This window comes from Cherax quadricarinatus, chromosome 99 (genome assembly GCF_038502225.1).
Source record: "Cherax quadricarinatus isolate ZL_2023a chromosome 99, ASM3850222v1, whole genome shotgun sequence".
In the NCBI taxonomy this organism is placed as follows: Eukaryota; Metazoa; Arthropoda; class Malacostraca; order Decapoda; family Parastacidae; genus Cherax; species Cherax quadricarinatus.
Window position 1 is genome coordinate 6,220,666 of NC_091390.1, and position 20,651 is coordinate 6,241,316.

Below are 20,651 nucleotides of genomic sequence, written 5' to 3' on the forward strand. Positions count from 1 at the left end.
TTTGAAGATAGTAAACAGATGATGAATTTCTGAAGGTTTTCCACAGGGTATGTTGCAGTGAGTGGAAAGATGATTATGAGGGGGGAATATTGGCAAATAAATGAGCAAAAATGTGTTTTTTGGGTACTATTAGTAATATTATGAAGCCGGAAGGAGGTACAGAAAGATATTTTTTAGGTAAATGGAGAAGTAACAACTTTGAGCCATAAGAAGACAAGTGGAAGGATATAAAATATATAAATTTACAGCCATCAAAGTTATATGTTAAATCTACACCAAAATATAGGACCTGACAAACACTATGAGAGAGAAATACTTTATGTGATTTTGTATCAAGATAATACAGTAACATATGAATGATTCCCAAGATATATTACCAGAGAATTTTCAAGATTCTCTCATTCATATTCATTCATGTCATATCACATTCATATTTATTCATCTCACATCACATTCATCTTCATTCATGTCACATTACTTTCCCATAACATTAATTTCTGTTATTTTAATACATATTATACCATAAATCCATCAACTATAGTTTTGAACAATAATTAAAAAGCTTTGATTGAAACTAATAATTAACTTCGAACTGTTTATTATCAATCAGCCAGAATAACTATGTCGTCTTTGTAATTTTCTAAATCTTTATAATTGGTAATAAATGATAAATTTCTAACAACTTTAGAAATCAAGAATAGTTACCAAGTTTGCCTCCATGAACTCAACTTAGAGAGGTAAGTCTATGTCAAAATGGTTATAGTATAACCTTAATTTTTAAAGGGATGGACAGATAAGCCAGCTGAAGGCCTTAGTCAGATGACCGAAACCTTCAGTGGTTGATCATCATATAAGTAAAACCCACGTCAGGGAAAACTTGACCCGTTTCCTGGCAAATCCTACCTAACCAAACATTACCTTAACATACTTTACCTTACCTAACCTAACCTAACCTAACCTAACCTAACCTAACCTAACCTAACCTAACCTAACCTAACCTAACCTAACCTAACCAAACCTAACCTAACCTATCCTAACCTAACTAAACCTAACCTAACCTATCCTAACCTAACCAAACCTAACCTAACCTATCCTAACCTAACCAAACCTAACCTAACTTAACATAACCACATTTGTTATATTAACAAAAACAAGAGTTAGCCATATTGTTGCCAGAGCAGATATTCTGGGTAGTTAGTTTGGTACTTTAGAAGCTTATTGAGTGTATGAAGGTCGTTAATGGAAAATGATATCTATATACCACCAGTTACTACATGAAGGTCAGGAAGACTGCATGTCACTTGTACAGTCACTACACGAAGGTCAGGAAGACTACGTGTCACCAGTACTCCACCAGTTACTACATGAAGGACGGGAAGGCTGCATGTCACCTCTACTCCACCAGTCACTTCATGAAGGACGGGAAGGCTGCATGTCACCTGTACTCCACCAGTCACTACATGAAGGTCGGGAAGGCTGCATGTCACCTGTACTCCACCAGTCACTACATGAAGGTCGGGAAGGCTGCATGTCACCTGTACTCCACCAGTCGCTACATGAAGGACGGGAAGGCTGCATGTCACCTGTACTCCACCAGTCACTACATGAAGGTCGGGAAGGCTGCATGTCACCTGTACTCCACCAGTCACTACATGAAGGTCGGGAAGGCTGCATGTCACCTGTACTCCACCAGTCACTACATGAAGGACGGGAAGGCTGCATGTCACCTGTACTCCACCAGTCACTACATGAAGGTCGGGAAGGCTGCATGTCACCTGTACTCCACCAGTCACTACATGAAGGTCGGGAAGGCTGCATGTCACCTGTACTCCACCAGTCACTACATGAAGGTCGGGAAGGCTGCATGTCACCTGTACTCCACCAGTCACTACATGAAGGTCGGGAAGGCTCTACCAGTCACTACGTGAAGGTCGGGAAGACTGCATGTTACCTGTACTCCACCAGTCACTACATGAAGGTCGGGAAGGCTGCATGTCACCTGTACTCCACCAGTCACTACAAGAAGGTCGGGAAGGCTGCATGTCACCTGTACTCCACCAGTCACTACATGAAGGTCGGGAAGGCTGCATGTCACCTGTACTCCACCAGTCACTACATGAAGGTCGGGAAGGCTGCATGTTACCTGTCACTACACGAAGGTCGGGAAGGCTGCCAGTCAGTCACTACATGAAGGTCGGGAAGGCTGCATGTCCCCTGTACTCCACCAGTCACTACATGAAGGTCGGGAAGGCTGCATGTCACCTGTACTCCACCAGTCACTACATGAAGGTCGGGAAGGCTGCATGTCACCTGTACTCCACCAGTCACTACATGAAGGTCGGGAAGGCTGCATGTCACCTGTACTCCACCAGTCATGTACAATAGATAGGGAGATCTTGTTCACCCATTTAATCTAGACTTTACCCATTAACATCCTTTTACATAGTATTCTATAACATAGATTATTAATCACTTTAAAAACTTCTGCAATTATTAAGAAACAACAAATAAGTTCCTCTTCCTAAAATTATATTACATTTATGATTATTTTCATCATTAAATTATTATTCTCCATTTTGAGAAACCAAAATTATATTTGTCTTAATCAAATGTTAATACATATAAAAAGATTCATATATAATCACATCTGAGGTTAAAACCTCATGTTGCCTCACTACTACTGTTGTTGCTTCACTACTACTGTTGTTGCTTCAATACTACTGTTGTTGCTTCACTACTACTGTTGTTGCTTCACTACTACTGTTGTTGCTTCACTACTACTGTTGTTGCCTCACTACTACTGTTGTTGCTTCACTACTACTGTTGTTGCTTCACTACTACTGTTGTTGCTTCACTACTACTGTTGTTGCTTCACTACTACTGTTGTTGCTTCACTACTACTGTTGTTGCCTCAATACTACTGTTGTTGCTTCACTACTACTGTTGTTGCTTCACTACTACTGTTGTTGCTTCACTACTACTGTTGTTGCTTCACTACTACTGTTGTTGCTTCACTACTACTGTTGTTGCTTCACTACTACTGTTGTTGCTTCAATACTACTGTTGTTGCTTCACTACTACTGTTGTTGCTTCAATACTACTGTTGTTGCTTCACTACTACTGTTGTTGCTTCACTACTACTGTTGTTGCTTCAATACTACTGTTGTTGCTTCACTACTACTGTTGTTGCTTCACTACTACTGTTGTTGCTTCACTACTACTGTTGTTGCTTCACTACTACTGTTGTTGCTTCAATACTACTGTTGTTGCTTCACTACTACTGTTGTTGCTTCACTACTACTGTTGTTGCTTCACTACTACTGTTGTTGCCTCACTACTACTGTTGTTGCTTCACTACTACTGTTGTTGCTTCACTACTACTGTTGTTGCTTCAATACTACTGTTGTTGCTTCACTACTACTGTTGTTGCTTCACTACTACTGTTGTTGCTTCACTACTACTGTTGTTGCCTCACTACTACTGTTGTTGCTTCACTACTACTGTTGTTGCTTCACTACTACTGTTGTTGCTTCACTACTACTGTTGTTGCTTCACTACTACTGTTGTTGCTTCACTACTACTGTTGTTGCCTCAATACTACTGTTGTTGCCTCACTACTACTGTTGTTGCTTCACTACTACTGTTGTTGCTTCACTACTACTGTTGTTGCTTCACTACTACTGTTGTTGCTTCACTACTACTGTTGTTGCTTCACTACTACTGTTGTTGCTTCAATACTACTGTTGTTGCTTCACTACTACTGTTGTTGCTTCAATACTACTGTTGTTGCTTCACTACTACTGTTGTTGCTTCACTACTACTGTTGTTGCTTCAATACTACTGTTGTTGCTTCACTACTACTGTTGTTGCTTCACTACTACTGTTGTTGCTTCACTACTACTGTTGTTGCTTCACTACTACTGTTGTTGCTTCACTACTACTGTTGTTGCTTCAATACTACTGTTGTTGCTTCACTACTACTGTTGTTGCTTCACTACTACTGTTGTTGCTTCAATACTACTGTTGTTGCTTCACTACTACTGTTGTTGCTTCACTACTACTGTTGTTGCTTCACTACTACTGTTGTTGCTTCACTACTACTGTTGTTGCTTCACTACTACTGTTGTTGCTTCACTACTACTGTTGTTGCTTCACTACTACTGTTGTTGCTTCACTACTACTGTTGTTGCCTCAATACTACTGTTGTTGCTTCACTACTACTGTTGTTGCCTCAATACTACTGTTGTTGCCTCAATACTACTGTTGTTGCCTCAATACTACTGTTGTTGCTTCACTACTACTGTTGTTGCTTCACTACTACTGTTGTTGCCTCAATACTACTGTTGTTGCCTCAATACTACTGTTGTTGCTTCACTACTACTGTTGTTGCTTCACTACTACTGTTGTTGCCTCAATACTACTGTTGTTGCCTCAATACTACTGTTGTTGCTTCACTACTACTGTTGTTGCTTCACTACTACTGTTGTTGCTTCACTACTACTGTTGTTGCCTCAATACTACTGTTGTTGCCTCAATACTACTGTTGTTGCCTCAATACTACTGTTGTTCCTTCACTACTATTGTTGTTGCCTCAATACTACTGTTGTTGCTTCACTACTATTGTTGTTGCCTCAATACTACTGTTGTTGCTTCACTACTACTGTTGTTGCTTCACTACTATTGTTGTTGCCTCAATACTACTGTTGATGCTTCACTACTACTGTTGTTGCTTCACTACTACAGTTGTTGCTTCACTACTACTGTTGATGCTTCACTACTACTGTTTTTGATTCACTACTACTGTTGTTGCTTCACTACTACTGTTGTTGCTTCACTACTACTGTTGATGCTTCACTACTACTGTTGATGCTTCACTACTACTGTTGTTGCTTCACTACTACTGTTGTTGCTTCACTACTACTGTTGATGCTTCACTACTACTGTTGATGCTTCACTACTACTGTTGTTGCTTCACTACTACTGTTGTTGCTTCACTACTACTGTTGATGCTTCACTACTACTGTTGTTGCTTCACTACTACTGTTGTTGCTTCACTACTACTGTTGTTGCTTCACTACTACTGTTGTTGCCTCAATACTACTGTTGTTGCTTCACTACTACTGTTGATGCTTCACTACTACTGTTGTTGCTTCACTACTACTGTTGTTGCTTCACTACTACTGTTTTTGCTTCACTACTACTGTTGATGCTTCACTACTACTGTTGTTGCTTCACTACTACTGTTGTTGCTTCACTACTATTGTTGTTGCTTCACTACTACTGTTGTTGCTTCACTACTGTTGTTGCTTCACTACTACTGTTGCTGCTTCACTACTACTGACTGTTGTTGCTTCACTACTACTATTGTTGCTTCGCTACTACTGTTGTTGCTTCACTACTACTGTTGTTGCTTCACTACTGCTGTTGTTGTTTCACTACTGTTGTTGCTTCACTACTACTGTTGTTGCTTCACTACTACTGTTGTTACTTCACTACTACTGTTGTTGCTTCACTACTACTGTTGTTGCTTCACTACTACTGTTGTTGCTTCACTACTACTGTTGTTGCTTCACTACTACTGTTGTTTCACTACTACTGTTGTTGCTTCACTACTACTGTTGTTGTTTCACTACTACTGTTGTTGCTTCACTACTACTGTTGTTGTTTCACTACTAGTGTTGTTGTTTCACTACTACTGTTGTTGCTTCACTACTACTGTTGTTGTTTCACTACTACTGTTGTTGCTTCACTACTACTGTTGTTGCTTCACTACTACTGTTGTTTTTTCACTACTACTGTTGTTGTTTCACTACTACTGTTGTTCCTTCACTACTACTGTTGTTGCCTCACTACTGTTGTTGCCTCAATACTACTGTTGTTACTTCACTACTACTGTTGTTGCTTCATTACTACTCTTGTTGTTTCACTACTACTGCTGTTGTTTCACTACTACTGTTGTTGCTTCACTACTACTGTTGTTGTTTCACGACCACTGTTGTTGCTTCACTACTACTGTTGTTGCTTCACTACTACTGTTGTTGCTTCACTACTGTTGTTGCCTCAATACTACTGTTGTTGCTTCACTACTACTGTTGTTGCTTCACTACTACTGTTGTTGCTTCACAACTACTGTTGTTGCTTCACTACTATTGTTGTTGCCTCAATACTACTGTTGTTGCTTCACTACTACTGTTGTTTTTTAACTACTACTGTTAATGCTTCACTACTACTGTTGTTGCTTCACTACTACTGTTGTTGCTTCACTACTACTGTTGTTGCCTCAATGCTACTGTTCTTGCTTTACTACTACTGTTGTTGCTTCACTACTGTTGTTGCCTCAATGCTACTGTTCTTGCTTCACTACTACTGTTGTTGCTTCACTACTACTGTTGCTGTTTCACTACTACTGTTGTTGCTTCACTACTATTGTTGTTACTTCACTACTACTGTTGTTGCCTCAATACTACTGTTGTTGCTTCACTACTACTGTTGTTGCTTCACTACTACTGTTGTTGTTTGACTACTACTGTTGTTGCTTCACTACTACTGTTGTTGCTTCACTACTACTGTTGTTGCTTCACTACTACTGTTGTTGCTTCACTACTACTGTTGATGCTTCACTACTACTGTTGTTGCATCACTACTACTGTTGTTGCTTCACTACTACGGTTGTTGCTTCATTACTACTGCTATTGCCTCAGTACTACTGTTGTTGCTTCACTACTACTGTTGATGCTTCACTACTACTGTTGTTGCTTCACTACTACTGTTGTTGCTTCACTACTACTGTTGTTGCTTCACTACTACTGTTGATGCTCCACTACTACTGTTGTTGCTTCACTACTACTGTTGTTGCTTCACTACTACTGTTGTTGCTTCACTACTACTGTTGTTGCTTCACTACTACTGTTGTTGCTTCACTACTACTGTTGCTGCTTCACTACTACTGTTGTTCCTTCACTACTACCGTTGTTGCTTCACTAGTGTTGTTGCCTCAATACTACTGTTGTTACTTCACTACTGTTGTTGCTTCACTACTACTGTTGTTGCTTCACTACTACTGTTGCTGTTTCACTACTACTGTTGTTGCTTCACTACTACTGTTGTTGCTTCACTACTACTGTTGTTACTTCACTACTACTGTTGCTTCACTACTGTTGTTGCCTCAATACTACTGTTGTTACTTCACTACTACTGTTGTTGCTTCACTACTACTGTTGTTTCACTACTACTGCTGTTGTTTCACTACTACTGTTGTTGCTTCACTACTACTGTTGTTTCACTACTACTGTTGTTGCTTCACAACTACTGTTGTTGCTTCACTACTATTGTTGCCTCAGTACTACTGTTGTTGCTTCACTACTACTGTTGTTGCTTAACTACTACTGTTGATGCTTCACTACTACTGCTGTTGCTTCACTACTACTGTTGTGGCTTCACTACTACTGTTGTGGCTTCACTACTACTGTTGTTGCCTCAATGCTACTGTTCTTACTTTACTACTACTGTTGTTGCTTCACTACTACTGTTGTTGCCTCAATGCTACTGTTCTTGCTTCACTACTACTGTTGCTTCACTACTACTGTTGCTGTTTCACTACTACTGTTGTTGCTTCACTACTACTGTTGTTGCTTCACTACTACTGTTGTTGCTTCACTACTATTGTTGTTACTTCACTACTACTGTAGTTGTTTCACTACTGTTGTTGCCTCAATACTACTGTTGTTACTTCACTACTACTGTTGTTGCTTCACTACTACTGTTGTTGCTTCACTACTACTGTTGTTGTTTGACTACTACTGTTGTTGCTTCACTACTACTGTTGTTGTTTCACTACTACTGTTGTTGCTTCACTACTACTGTTGTTGCTTCAATACTACTATTGTTGCTTCACTACTGTTGTTGCCTCAATACTACTGTTGTTGCTTCACTACTACTGTTGTTGCTTCACTACTACTGTTGTTGCTTCACTACTACTGTTGTTGCTTCACTACTATTGTTGCCTCAATACTACTGCTGTTGCTTCACTACTACTGTTGTTGCTTAACTACTACTGTTGATGCTTCACTACTACTGTTGTTGCTTCACTACTACTGTTGTTTCTTCACTACTACTGTTGTTGCTTCACAACTACTGTTGTTGCTTCACTACTATTGTTGTTGCCTCAGTACTACTGTTGTTGCTTCACTACTACTGTTGTTGCTTAACTACTACTGTTGATGCTTCACTACTACTGCTGTTGCTTCACTACTACTGTTGTGGCTTCACTACTACTGTTGTGGCTTCACTACTACTGTTGTTGCCTCAATGCTACTGTTCTTACTTTGCTACTACTGTTGTTGCTTCACTACTGTTGTTGCCTCAATGCTACTGTTCTTGCTTCACTACTACTGTTGCTTCACTACTACTGTTGCTGTTTCACTACTACTGTTGTTGCTTCACTACTACTGTTGTTGCTTCACTACTACTGTTGTTGCTTCACTACTATTGTTGTTACTTCACTACTACTGTTGTTGTTTCACTACTGTTGTTGCCTCAATACTACTGTTGTTACTTCACTACTACTGTTGTTGCTTCACTACTACTGTTGTTGCTTCACTACTACTGTTGTTGTTTGACTACTACAGTTGTTGCTTCACTACTACTGTTGTTGTTTCACTACTACTGTTGTTGCTTCACTACTACTGTTGTTGCTTCACTACTACTATTGTTGCTTCACTACTGTTGTTGCCTCAATACTACTGTTGTTTCTTCACTACTACTGTTGTTGCTTCACTACTACTGTTGTTGCTTCACTACTATTGTTGCCTCAATACTACTGCTGTTGCTTCACTACTACTGTTGTTGCTTCACTACTACTGTTGTTGCTTCACTACTACTGTTGTTGCCTCAATAGTACTGTTGTTGCTTCACTGCTACTGTTGTTGCTTCACTACTACTGTTGCCTCAATACTACTGTTGTTGCTTCACTACTACTGTTGTTGCTTCACTACTACTGTTGTTGCTTCACTACTACTGCTGTTGCTTCACTACTACTGTTGTTGCTTCACTACTATTGTTGCTTCACTACTACTGTTGTTGCTTCACTGCTACTGTTGTTGCCTCAATGCTACTGATTTTGCTTTACTACTACTGTTGTTGCTTCACTACTACTGTTGTTGCTTCACTACTACTGTTGTTGCTTCAGTACTACTGTTGTTGCCTCAATACTACTGTTGTTGCTTCACTACTACTGTTGTTGCTTCACTACTACTGTTGTTGCTTCACTACTACTGTTGATGCTTCACTACTACTGTTGTTGCTTCACTACTACTGTTGTTGCTTCACTACTACTGTTGTTGCCTCAATACTACTGTTTGTGCTTCACTACTACTGTTGTTGCTTCACTACTACTGTTGTTGCCTCAATACTACTGTTGTTGCTTCACTACTACTGTTGTTGCTTCACTACTACTGTTGTTACTTCACTACTACTGTTGTTGCTTCACTACTACTGTTATTGCTTCACTACTACTGTTGTTACTTCACTACTACTGTTGTTGCTTCACTACTACTGTTGTTGCCTCAATACTACTGTTGTTGCTTCACTACTACTGTTGTTGCTTCACTACTACTGTTGTTACTTCACTACTACTGTTGTTGCTTCACTACTACTGTTGTTGCTTCACTACTACTGTTGTTGCTTCACTACTGCTGTTGTTGCCTCACTACTACTGTTGTTACTTCACTACTACTGTTGTTGCTTCACTACTGCTGTTGTTGCTTCACTACTACTGTTGTTGCTTCACTACTACTGTTGTTGCTTCACTACTGCTGTTGTTGCCTCAATACTACTGTTGTTGCTTCACTACTACTGTTGTTGCTTCACTACTACTGTTGCTGCTTCACTACTACTGTTCTTGCTTCACTACTACTGTTGTTGCTTCACTATTACTGTTGTTGCTTCACTGCTACTGTTGTTACTTCACTACTACTGTTGTTGCTTCACTACTACTGTTGTTGCCTCAATACTACTGTTGTTGCTTCACTACTACTGTTGTTGCTTCACTACTACTGTTGCTGCTTCACTACTACTGTTGTTGCTTCACTACTACTGTTGTTGCTTCACTACTACTGTTGTTGCTTCACTGCTACTGTTGTTACTTCACTACTACTGTTGTTGCTTCACTACTACTGTTGCTGCTTCACTACTACTGTTGTTGCTTCACTACTACTGTTGTTGCTTCACTACTACTGTTGTTGCTTCACTACTACTGTTGTTGCTTCACTACTACTGTTGTTGCTTCACTACTACTGTTGTTGCTTCACTACTACTGTTGTTGCTTCACTGCTACTGTTGTTACTTCACTACTACTGTTGTTGCTTCACTACTACTGTTGCTGCTTCACTACTACTGTTGTTGCTTCACTACTACTGTTGTTGCTTCACTACTACTGTTGTTGCTTCACTGCTACTGTTGTTACTTCACTACTACTGTTGTTGCTTCACTACTACTGTTGCTGCTTCACTACTACTGTTGTTGCTTCACTACTACTGTTGTTACTTCACTACTACTGTTGTTGCTTCACTACTACTGTTGTTGCCTCAATACTACTGTTGTTGCTTCACTTCTACTGTTGTTGCTTCACTACTACTGTTGTTACTTCACTAAAACTGTTGTTGCTTCACTACTACTGTTATTGCTTCACTTCTGCTGTTGTTGCTTCACTACTACTGTTGTTACTTCACTAAAACTGTTGTTGCTTCACTACTACTGTTATTGCTTCACTTCTGCTGTTGTTGCTTCACTACTACTGTTGTTACTTCACTAAAACTGTTGTTGCTTCACTACTACTGTTGATGCTTCACTACTACTGTTGTTGCTTCACTACTACTGTTATTGCTTCACTTCTGCTGTTGTTGCTTCACTGCTAAAATTTATCTGTTAAGTATTTTTCAAATGATGTTGATTATTCAACTTAAGTAAACTCAAACTTGACCTTTGTTGAGAGAAACTGCCATAACTTAAGTCCAGGCAAGTAGAGGATACTGTCAGGAGAATGAGGACAGTTGGGATAGACAGTAACGCAAGTGTCATTTTGTGAGGTGAAGCCATGACGAGCAGCTGACATGTACCGCCATATCAACGAGTCATCACTCATGTTGACAGGACCGTAGACAGGCCTGTGGAAATAAAAATAATAGAGATATAGAAGTTAAATTCCTCACCAACGGCTATAATGAAGACAAATATTGCACTTCTTTGTAATTCACTGGATCCATAAACCTTAAATCAGTCAACAACTATGAATGTTAATAATGTGATTTACAAGTGAGTCACTACGAATTTACTAAGTGTCTAGTTTCATAACCTGCATGAACTGTTTCACTGTTAACAACAAGATTATTTCACCCCTCCATGGAAGATAACGGACGATAGACAGAGTTTACTACCACCTGCACCTCACAAGACTGTCATTCCCACGTGCACCCTGGGGCAGGGAAGATGGCAGACCAGAGGCCTAGCTTCTCCCTACTAGCTCACAAGACTGTCATTCCCACGTGCACCCTGGATCAGGGAAGATGGCAGACCAGAGGCCTAGCTTCTCCCTACGAGCTCACAAGACTGTCATTCCCACGTGCACCCTGGGGCAGGGAAGATGGCAGACCAGAGGCCTAGCTTCTCCCTACTAGCTCACAAGACTGTCATTCCCACGTGCACCCTGGGGCAGGGAAGATGGCAGACCAGAGGCCTAGCTTCTCCCTACGAGCTCACAAGACTGTCATTCCCACGTGCACCCTGGGGCAGGGAAGATGGCAGACCAGAGGCCTAGCTTCTCCCTACGAGCTCACAAGACTGTCATTCCCACGTGCACCCTGGGGCAGGGAAGATGGCAGACCAGAGGCCTAGCTTCTCCCTACGAGCTCACAAGACTGTCATTCCCACGTACACCCTGGGGCACGGAAAATGGCAGACCAGAGGCCTAGCTTCTTCCTACGAGCTCACAAGACTGTCATTCCCACGTGCACCCTGGGGCAGGGAAGATGGCAGACCAGAGGTCTAGCTTCTCCCTACGAGCTCACAAGACTGTCATTCCCACGTACACCCTGGGGCAGGGAAGATGTCAGACCAGAGGCCTAGCTTCTTCCTACGAGCTCACAAACCTCATTCCTACGTGCACCCTGGGGCAGGGAAGATAGCAGACCAGAGGCCTAGCTTCTCCCTACGAGCTCACAAGACTGTCATTCCCACGTGCACCCTGGGTCAGGGAAGATGGCGGACCAGAGGCCTAGCTTCTCCCTACGAGCTCACAAGACTGTCATTCCCAAGTGCACCCTGGGTCAGGGAAGATGGCAGACCAGAGGCCTAGCTTCTCCCTACTAGCTCACAAGACTGTCATTCCCACGTACACCCTGGGGCAGGGAAGATGACAGATCAGAGGCCTAGCTTCTCCCTACGAGCTCACAAGACTGTCATTCCCACGTGCACCCTGGGGCAGGGAAGATGGCAGACCAGAGGCCTAGCTTCTCCCTACTAGCTCACAAGACTGTCATTCCCACGTGCACCCTGGGGCAGGGAAGATGGCAGACCAGAGGCCTAGCTTCTCCCTACGAGCTCACAAAACTGTCATTCCCACGTGCACCCTGGGTCAGGGAAGATGGCGGACCAGAGGCCTAGCTTCTCCCTACAAGCTCACAAGACTGTCATTCCCACGTGCACCCTGGGGCAGGGAAGATGACAGACCAGAGGCCTAGCTTCTCCCTACGAGCTCACAAGACTGTCATTCCCACGTGCACCCTGGGGCAGGGAAGATGGCAGACCAGAGGCCTAGCTTCTCCCTACGAGCTCACAAGACTGTCATTCCCACGTGCACCCTGGGGCAGGGAAGATGGCAGACCAGAGGCCTAGCTTCTTCCTACGAGCTCACAAACCTCATTCCTACGTGCACCCTGGGGCAGGGAAGATAGCAGACCAGAGGCCTAGCTTCTCCCTACGAGCTCACAAGACTGTCATTCCCACGTGCACCCTGGGTCCGGGAAGATGGCGGACCAGAGGCCTAGCTTCTCCCTACGAGCTCACAAGACTGTCATTCCCAAGTGCACCCTGGGTCAGGGAAGATGGCAGACCAGAGGCCTAGCTTCTCCCTACTAGCTCACAAGACTGTCATTCCCACGTACACCCTGGGGCAGGGAAGATGACAGATCAGAGGCCTAGCTTCTCCCTACGAGCTCACAAGACTGTCATTCCCACGTGCACCCTGGGGCAGGGAAGATGGCAGACCAGAGGCCTAGCTTCTCCCTACTAGCTCACAAGACTGTCATTCCCACGTGCACCCTGGGGCAGGGAAGATGGCAGACCAGAGGCCTAGCTTCTCCCTACGAGCTCACAAGACTGTCATTCCCACGTGCACCCTGGATCAGGGAAGATGGCGGACCAGAGGCCTAGCTTCTCCCTACGAGCTCACAAGACTGTCATTCCCACGTGCACCCTGGGGCAGGGAAGATGGCAGACCAGAGGCCTAGCTTCTCCCTACGAGCTCACAAGACTGTCATTCCCACGTGCACCCTGGGGCAGGGAAGATGGCAGACCAGAGGCCTGGCTTCTCCCTACGAGCTCACATGACTGTCATTCCCACGTGCACCCTGGGGCAGGGAAGATGGCAGACCAGAGGCCTAGCTTCTCCCTACTAGCTCAAGACTGTCATTCCCACGTGCACCCTGGGTCACGGAAGATGGCAGACCAGAGGCCTAGCTTCTCCCTACGAGCTCACAAGACTGTCATTCCCACGTGCACCCTGGGTAAGGGAAGATGGCAGACCAGAGGCCTAGCTTCTCCCTACGAGCCCCGTGAGAGCGGGCAATGGGGCTAGGCCTGGGGACAGTTGGTCCTAAATAAGAGGAGGTAGTTGTACCGCCTCCCATGGCAGACATAGATCTGAGACACTCCCCGACAGGGAGTCAAGACCGGGTCACCATCGGGAAAAGACCCGGGCCGGGAGAGTAGCGGTGAATCAAGAACAACATGGAAGATGTGTTCATTCAATATCACATACCATCAAGACCTTCCTGGGAAGCTCATTGCTAGTAATCCCTTCCTTAAATCACTTGTTTAAGCAACTGCTCAAGAATAAATTTCTCCCTAAACTGTTAGTAATAATTTATCAGTAAGTTATTTGGATCCCAGGTTACAACCTATACAGATGCGACAGAGTGAACAGGCAAAAGGGGGGAAGGGGTTGGCCTGTATATCGCAGAGTCACTTGTTTGCACAGAACTGCTTAATGTGTCAAATGATGTAGTGGAAGTTTTAGCAGTAAAGATCGAGAACCAAAAACTAGTCATTGTGGTAGTCTACAAGCCTCCGGATGCAACGCACCAGCAATTCCAGGAACAGCTGTTAAAAATTGACCACTGTCTGGAAAATCTGCCAGCTCCTGCACCCAACATCTTGCTCCTGGGGGATTTCAACTTAAGGCACCTAAAATGGAGGAATATAGCAAATAATGTTGTTGCAGTAATAACACCAGGAGGCAGCTCTGATGAAAACTCACACTCACACGAGCTTTTAAATCTCTGTACAAAATTCAATTTAAACCAGCAAATAATAGAGCCTACTAGACTGGAGAATACACTGGACCTCATCTTCACTAACAATGATGATCTGATACGAAATGTCACCATATCAAAAACAACATACTCAGATCACAACATAATTGAGGTTCAGACATGTATGCGTGGAGCCCCAGACCGACATAATGAGATTAGTCACGAGGGAGCATTCACCAAATTCAACTTCAATAACAAGAACATAAAGTGGGACCAAGTAAACCAAGTCCTAACCGATATAAGCTGGGAAGATATACTAAGCAACACAGACCCCAACTTATGCCTAGAACAGATTAACTTGGTGGCACTTGATGTATGCTCAAGGCTTATTCCTTTTAGAAAAAGGAGGAGTAGATGTAAAATAGAAAGAGACAGGCGCTCCCTTTACAGGCGATGGAAAAGAATAACAGAGCAGCTAAAAGAGGCCAGTTTATCTGAAATGCGTAGGGAGTCACTGGTCAGAGAAATAGCAAACATCTACCTTAAGCTAAAGGAATCTTATAGGAGTCAAGAATCGCGGGAAGAACTAAAAGCCATAAATGAAATCGAAAGAAACTTAAAGTATTTCTTTTCCTATGCCCAATCAAAGTCGAGAACAACGTCCAGTATTGGGTCCCTACTTAAACAAGATGGGTCCTACACAGATGACAGCAAGGAAATGAGTGAGCTACTCAAGTCCCAATATGACTCAGTTTTTAGCAAGCCGCTAACCAGACTGAGAGTCGAAGATCAAAATGAATTTTTTTATGAGAGAGCCACAGAATTTGGTTAACACAGCCTATCTGATGTTATCCTGACGCCAAATGACTTCGAACAGGCGATAAATGACATGCCCATGCACTCTGCCCCAGGGTCAGACTCATGGAACTCCGTGTTCATCAAGAACTGCAAGAAGCCCCTATCACGAGCTTTTACCATCCTATGGAGAGGGAGCATGGACACGGGGGTCGTCCCACAGTTACTAAAAACAACAGACACAGCCCCATTCCACAAAGGGGGCAGTAAAGCAATAGCAAAGAACTACAGACCGATAGCACTAACATCCCATATCATAAAAATCTTTGAAAGGGTCCTAAGAAGCAAGATCGCCACCCGTCAAGAAACCCATCAATTACACAACCCAGGGCAACATGGGTTTAGAGCAGGTCTCTCCTGTCTGTCTCAGCTACTGAATCACTACGACAAGGTCCTAGATGCACTAGAATACAAAAAGAATGCAGATGTAATATATACAGACTTTGGAAAAGCCTTCGACAAGTGTGTCCATGGCGTAATAGCGCACAAAATGCATGCTGAAGGAATAACAGGAAAAGTTGGTGGATGGATCTATAATTTCCTCACAAACAGAACACAAAGAGTAGTAGTCAACAGAGTAAAGTCTGCGGCGGCTACGGTGAAAAGCTCTGTTCCACAAGGCACAGCACTCGCTCCCATCTTGTTTCTCATCCTCATAACTGACATAGACAAGGATGTCAGCCACAGCACCTTTGCAGATGACTCCCGAATCTGCATGACAGTGTCTTCCATTGCAGACACTGCAAGGCTCCAGGCGGACATCAACCAAATCTTTCAGTGGGCTGCAGAAAACAATATGAAGTTCAACGATGAGAAATTTCAACTACTCAGATATGTTTGTAGATGAATGGTTCAGAGAACCGACATGTTGATAAATTAGACACATGTGCAACTCTTGGGTATCTTTATTGAGGAAACGTTTCGCCACACAGTGGCTTCATCAGTCCGGTATATAAGCTCCTTCTCAGCACGTATGCCGTATTCTATTCAAGATTGATGGACTGACCACATCGACTCAAGGTTGAGGGACTGATTACCTCATTCTCCTCCTGTTCTTCAAGATTCTCCTTTGTATGGACTGATGAAGCCACTGTGTGGCGAAACGTTTCCTCAATAAAGATACCCAAGAGTTGCACATGTGTCTAATTTATCTACTCAGATATGGTAAACACGAGGAAATTAAAACTTCATCAGAGTACAAAACAAATTCCTGCCACAAAATGGAGCGAAACACCAACGTCAAAGACCTGGGAGTGATCATGTCGGAGGATCTCACCTTCAAGGACCATAACATTGTATCAATCGTATCTGCTAGAAATATGACAGGATGGATAATGAGAACCTTCAAAACTAGGGATTCCAAGCCTATGATGACACTCTTCAGGTCACTTGTTCTATCTAGGCTGGAATATTGCTACACACTAACAGTACCTTTCAAGGCAGGTGAAATTGCTGACCTAGAAAATGTACAGAGAACCTTCACGGCGCACACAACGGAGATAAAACACCTCAATTACTGGGAGCGCTTGAATTTCCTTAATCTGTATTCCCTGGAACGCAGGCGGAAGAGATACATGATTATATACACCTGGAAAATCCTAGAGGGACTAGTACCGAACTTGCACACGAAAATCACTCACAACGAAAGCAAAAGACTTGGCAGACGATGCAACATACCCCCAATGAAAAGCAGGGGTGTCACTAGCACGTTAAGAGACCATACAATAAGTGTCAGGGTCCCGAGACTGTTCAACTGCCTCCCAGTATACATAAGGGGGATTACCAATAGACCCCTGGCTGTCTTCAAGCTGGCATTGGACAAGCACCTAAAGTCGGTTGTGGCTCGTACGTTGGGTTGCGTGCAGCCAGCAGTAACAGCCTGGTTGATGAGGCTCTGATCCACCAGGAGGCCTGGTCACAGACCGGGCCGCGGGGGCGTTGACCCTCGGAACTCTCTCCAGGTAAACTCCAGGTAAACTGGTGGATCTAAGTAGGAGTTTACTGGCAGGGCTGCAGTTCCTCTTGTTGCCACCTCCCTAGTTAAGAATGACAGTAATTTTGTTGAGTTATGCATAAGAATTAACAACTGCGCGTCTGTACTGCAAACTGAATGAGTTGTTTGCAATCCTAATGTCAATGAAGCTAAGTTATGACGCTGAGCTTGACTCTATTTTCAATACTGATTAATGATTCACATAATGTTAAGGTGTCCCGTGGTCTGGTTGCTAAAGCTCTCGCTTCACACGGCGATGTCTGGGTTCGATTCCCAGCAAGGGTAGAAACATCAGGCGTGTTTCCTTACACCGGTTATCCATTTTCAGCCTGGGTGTTAGTCAATGGGTGTGGGTGGCATCCTGAGTGTTAGTGGACTGGTGTGGGTGGCATCCTGAGTGTTAGTGGACTGGTGTGGGTGGCATCCTGAGTGTTAGTGGACTGGTGTGGGTGGCATCCTGAGTGTTAGTGGACTGGTGTGGGTGGCATCCTGAGTGTTAGTGGACTGGTGTGGGTGGCATCCTCAGTGTTAGTGGACTGGTGTGGGTGGCATCCTGGGTGTTAGTGGACTGGTGTGGGTGGCATCTTGAGTGTTAGTGGACTGGTGTGGGTGGCATCCTGAGTGTTAGTGAACTGGTGTGGGTGGCTTCCTGAGTGTTAGTGGACTGGTGTGGGTGGCATCCTGAGTGTTAGTGGACTGGTGTGGGTGACATCCTGAGTGTTAGTGGACTGGTGTGGGTGGCAGCCTGAGTGTTAGTGGACTGGTGTGGGTGGCATCCTGAGTGTTAGTGGACTGGTGTGGGTGGCTTTCTGAGTGTTAGTGGACTGGTGTGGGTGACATCCTGAGTGTTAGTGGACTGGTGTGGGTGGCATCCTGAGTGTTAGTGGACTGGTGTGGGTGGCATCCTGGGTGTTAGTGGACTGATGTGGGTGGCATCCTGGGTGTTAGTGGACTGGTGTGGGTGGCATCCTGGTTGTTAGTGGACTGATGTGGGTGGCATCCTGGGTGTTAGTGGACTGGTGTGGGTGGCATCCTGAGTGTCAGTGGACTGGTGTGGGTGGCATCCTGGGACAAAATTGACCTGATTTGTGGGAAATGCTCAGCATAACAAAAGACTTTCTATATAGTAGTATGTCTGTGGAAAATATAGTTTATTTTCAAAAAAATAGTGTATTGGTATGTAAATTAATAAAATATACTATATTTAATAAAAATTATATTATAAAAAATGGGAAGCTCGGCGCCTGCGCGGTCGAGCAGGAAGAGTCGCCATTGTGTTTTTGAATGAGCCAAGAAAACGTTAGTGAAAATAAGAGGAATTTTCGACGCTCTCAAATAGGAGCCGAAATTGTTGGATGTGCATTTCTGCATAATTTGAGCATTAAATCTATGTACAGGACAGCTCTAGGGACCTCAGATCTGCTATCTAAATTGTGTTTGTAATTCTGGCCAGTATTATCAAAAATTAAATACGTATCTAATCTGAACAGCCCATCACTGATATTGTATAAAGACTGCCTATCATGCTTAATAATTGCTGATTCCACAATGTTCCTTTCAAGCCAGGAGGAACAGGGGAAACTGACTTTTGCTTCCTGCCAACGTTCTGGGTTATTACAAGCTCTAATATGGTTGAAAACTGCATTCAACTCATGTGCTATATGTATTGAATAACGGTGCTGGGAAATTCTCACCTCCAATGACTTTCCAGTTTGTCCCAAATAGGAGAGATTGCAACCATTGCAACCAACTCTGTAAACATCACCAACACGTTTGTGGAAAATACTGTATATTCTCCAAAAATACGGTGTATTTTATATGTAAATTGATGGCCTATATTGTAGGTAATAAAAATTAACTTGTAAATAAATAAAGAAGTGGACCGACAGGGAAGCTCTGCGCCTGCGCTGAGGAGCAGGGAGGAGTTGCCATTGTTTTTCAATGTGATACAAGCACACTAGTGAAATGTGCATAATTCTCATCACTCTAGGGGTTATATTAGGCTTAAAACCTCTCAAATAGGAGCCAAAATTGTTGGATGTGCAGTCCTGCATAATGAGAGCATTAAGCAGATGGACAGGACATCTCCAAGAACCTCAGATAAGCTGTCTATGTTTATGTTTAGAGTTCTGGCCAGTAATTTCTTCATAAATTTAGACGGGGGGGGGTTTCTGTACATGGCACACAGTAATCTCCAGACAAATTGGAGAGTGCTATGATTATAAATTCTCCTTCTGTTATATAAATGTGTATATGTAATCATTTATTAATTTTAACATACAGTCCACAAATTTATAATAATGTTTACCATATAGGTCAAGAGTGACTTGTGGATATGACAGCAGTAGGTATCGAAGGGGGACATTTTTTGCGACCTAGGTGTCTCAAAATTCCTACTTGTCTATGTAACTTTGATAAATAGTAATTATCTTTGTTACCATTTACTGGTATGTATCTAATGAGATTCATCCAGGTAAATGTAATTTTCCACAACGTTGTTGGGGTGCATTCTTTATCAGGATGCTTCTAACAGTCTGTGAATGTTTAAATACAACTTGTATATTAAATCTTCCATGAGCATTCTGCAGGATAGATAAATTCTCTTTATATGGGAGAACCAGCACATTCCTGGTCTGAGGTGTTATCCTAGGTTGTGTTCTGTAACAGTTTTTTTTAGCTGCCAGCAAGGTAGATTCCATAAACACTGTACGGTGTCGTAGTTTCGTACCAATGTCAAATATTTTCCCAATTTCTTCATCTAGGAACTCTGGACTGCACGCTCTATAGGCTCTCAAAAACATAGTAAGAAATTCACTCCTTTTCACTTTAATCTCATGGTTGGAATAATAGTGAATGTATGAGCACTCATTGGTAGCCTTCCTATATACTGTAAACTGAAACTTTCTATCAACTCTGTGTATCAACACATCTAAGAATGGAAGTTTAGAGTCCACCTCTTTCTCCACAGTGAATTTAATAGACGAGACTTGTGCGTTAAGTCTTGGTAAAAATGTATCCAGGACCATATCATTTGGCCAAAGACACAAGATGTCATCCACATATCTGAACCATTGAGCTCTACATGGCAAGATATCCTTCAACAGTCAAGCCTCGAAAAATTCCATATACAAATTGCTCAGTAAGGGGGACAACGGATTATCCATCGCCATTCCCTGTTCTTAAGCATAGTATTTCCCTTCAAACTCAAACTTGCAGTCAACTACGCAAAGCTTAATCAATTCAGTAATGGTATTTTTCTCATACGGCAAAGGGAACTC

The 20,651-nt window shown here is 43.0% G+C and overlaps 1 protein-coding gene across 1 annotated transcript in view; it reads right to left on the bottom strand.

Moving 5' to 3' along the window:
- Nucleotides 1-10,957: 10,957 nt before the first annotated feature.
- LOC128704770 (uncharacterized) overlaps nt 10,958-20,651 on the bottom strand; it is a 60,457-nt gene continuing 50,763 nt past the window's right edge. Inside the window, exon 5 of the mRNA XM_070105418.1 lies at nt 10,958-11,162. Coding sequence (XP_069961519.1) covers nt 10,958-11,162 — 205 coding nt within the window. The remainder of the gene's footprint in view (nt 11,163-20,651) is intronic.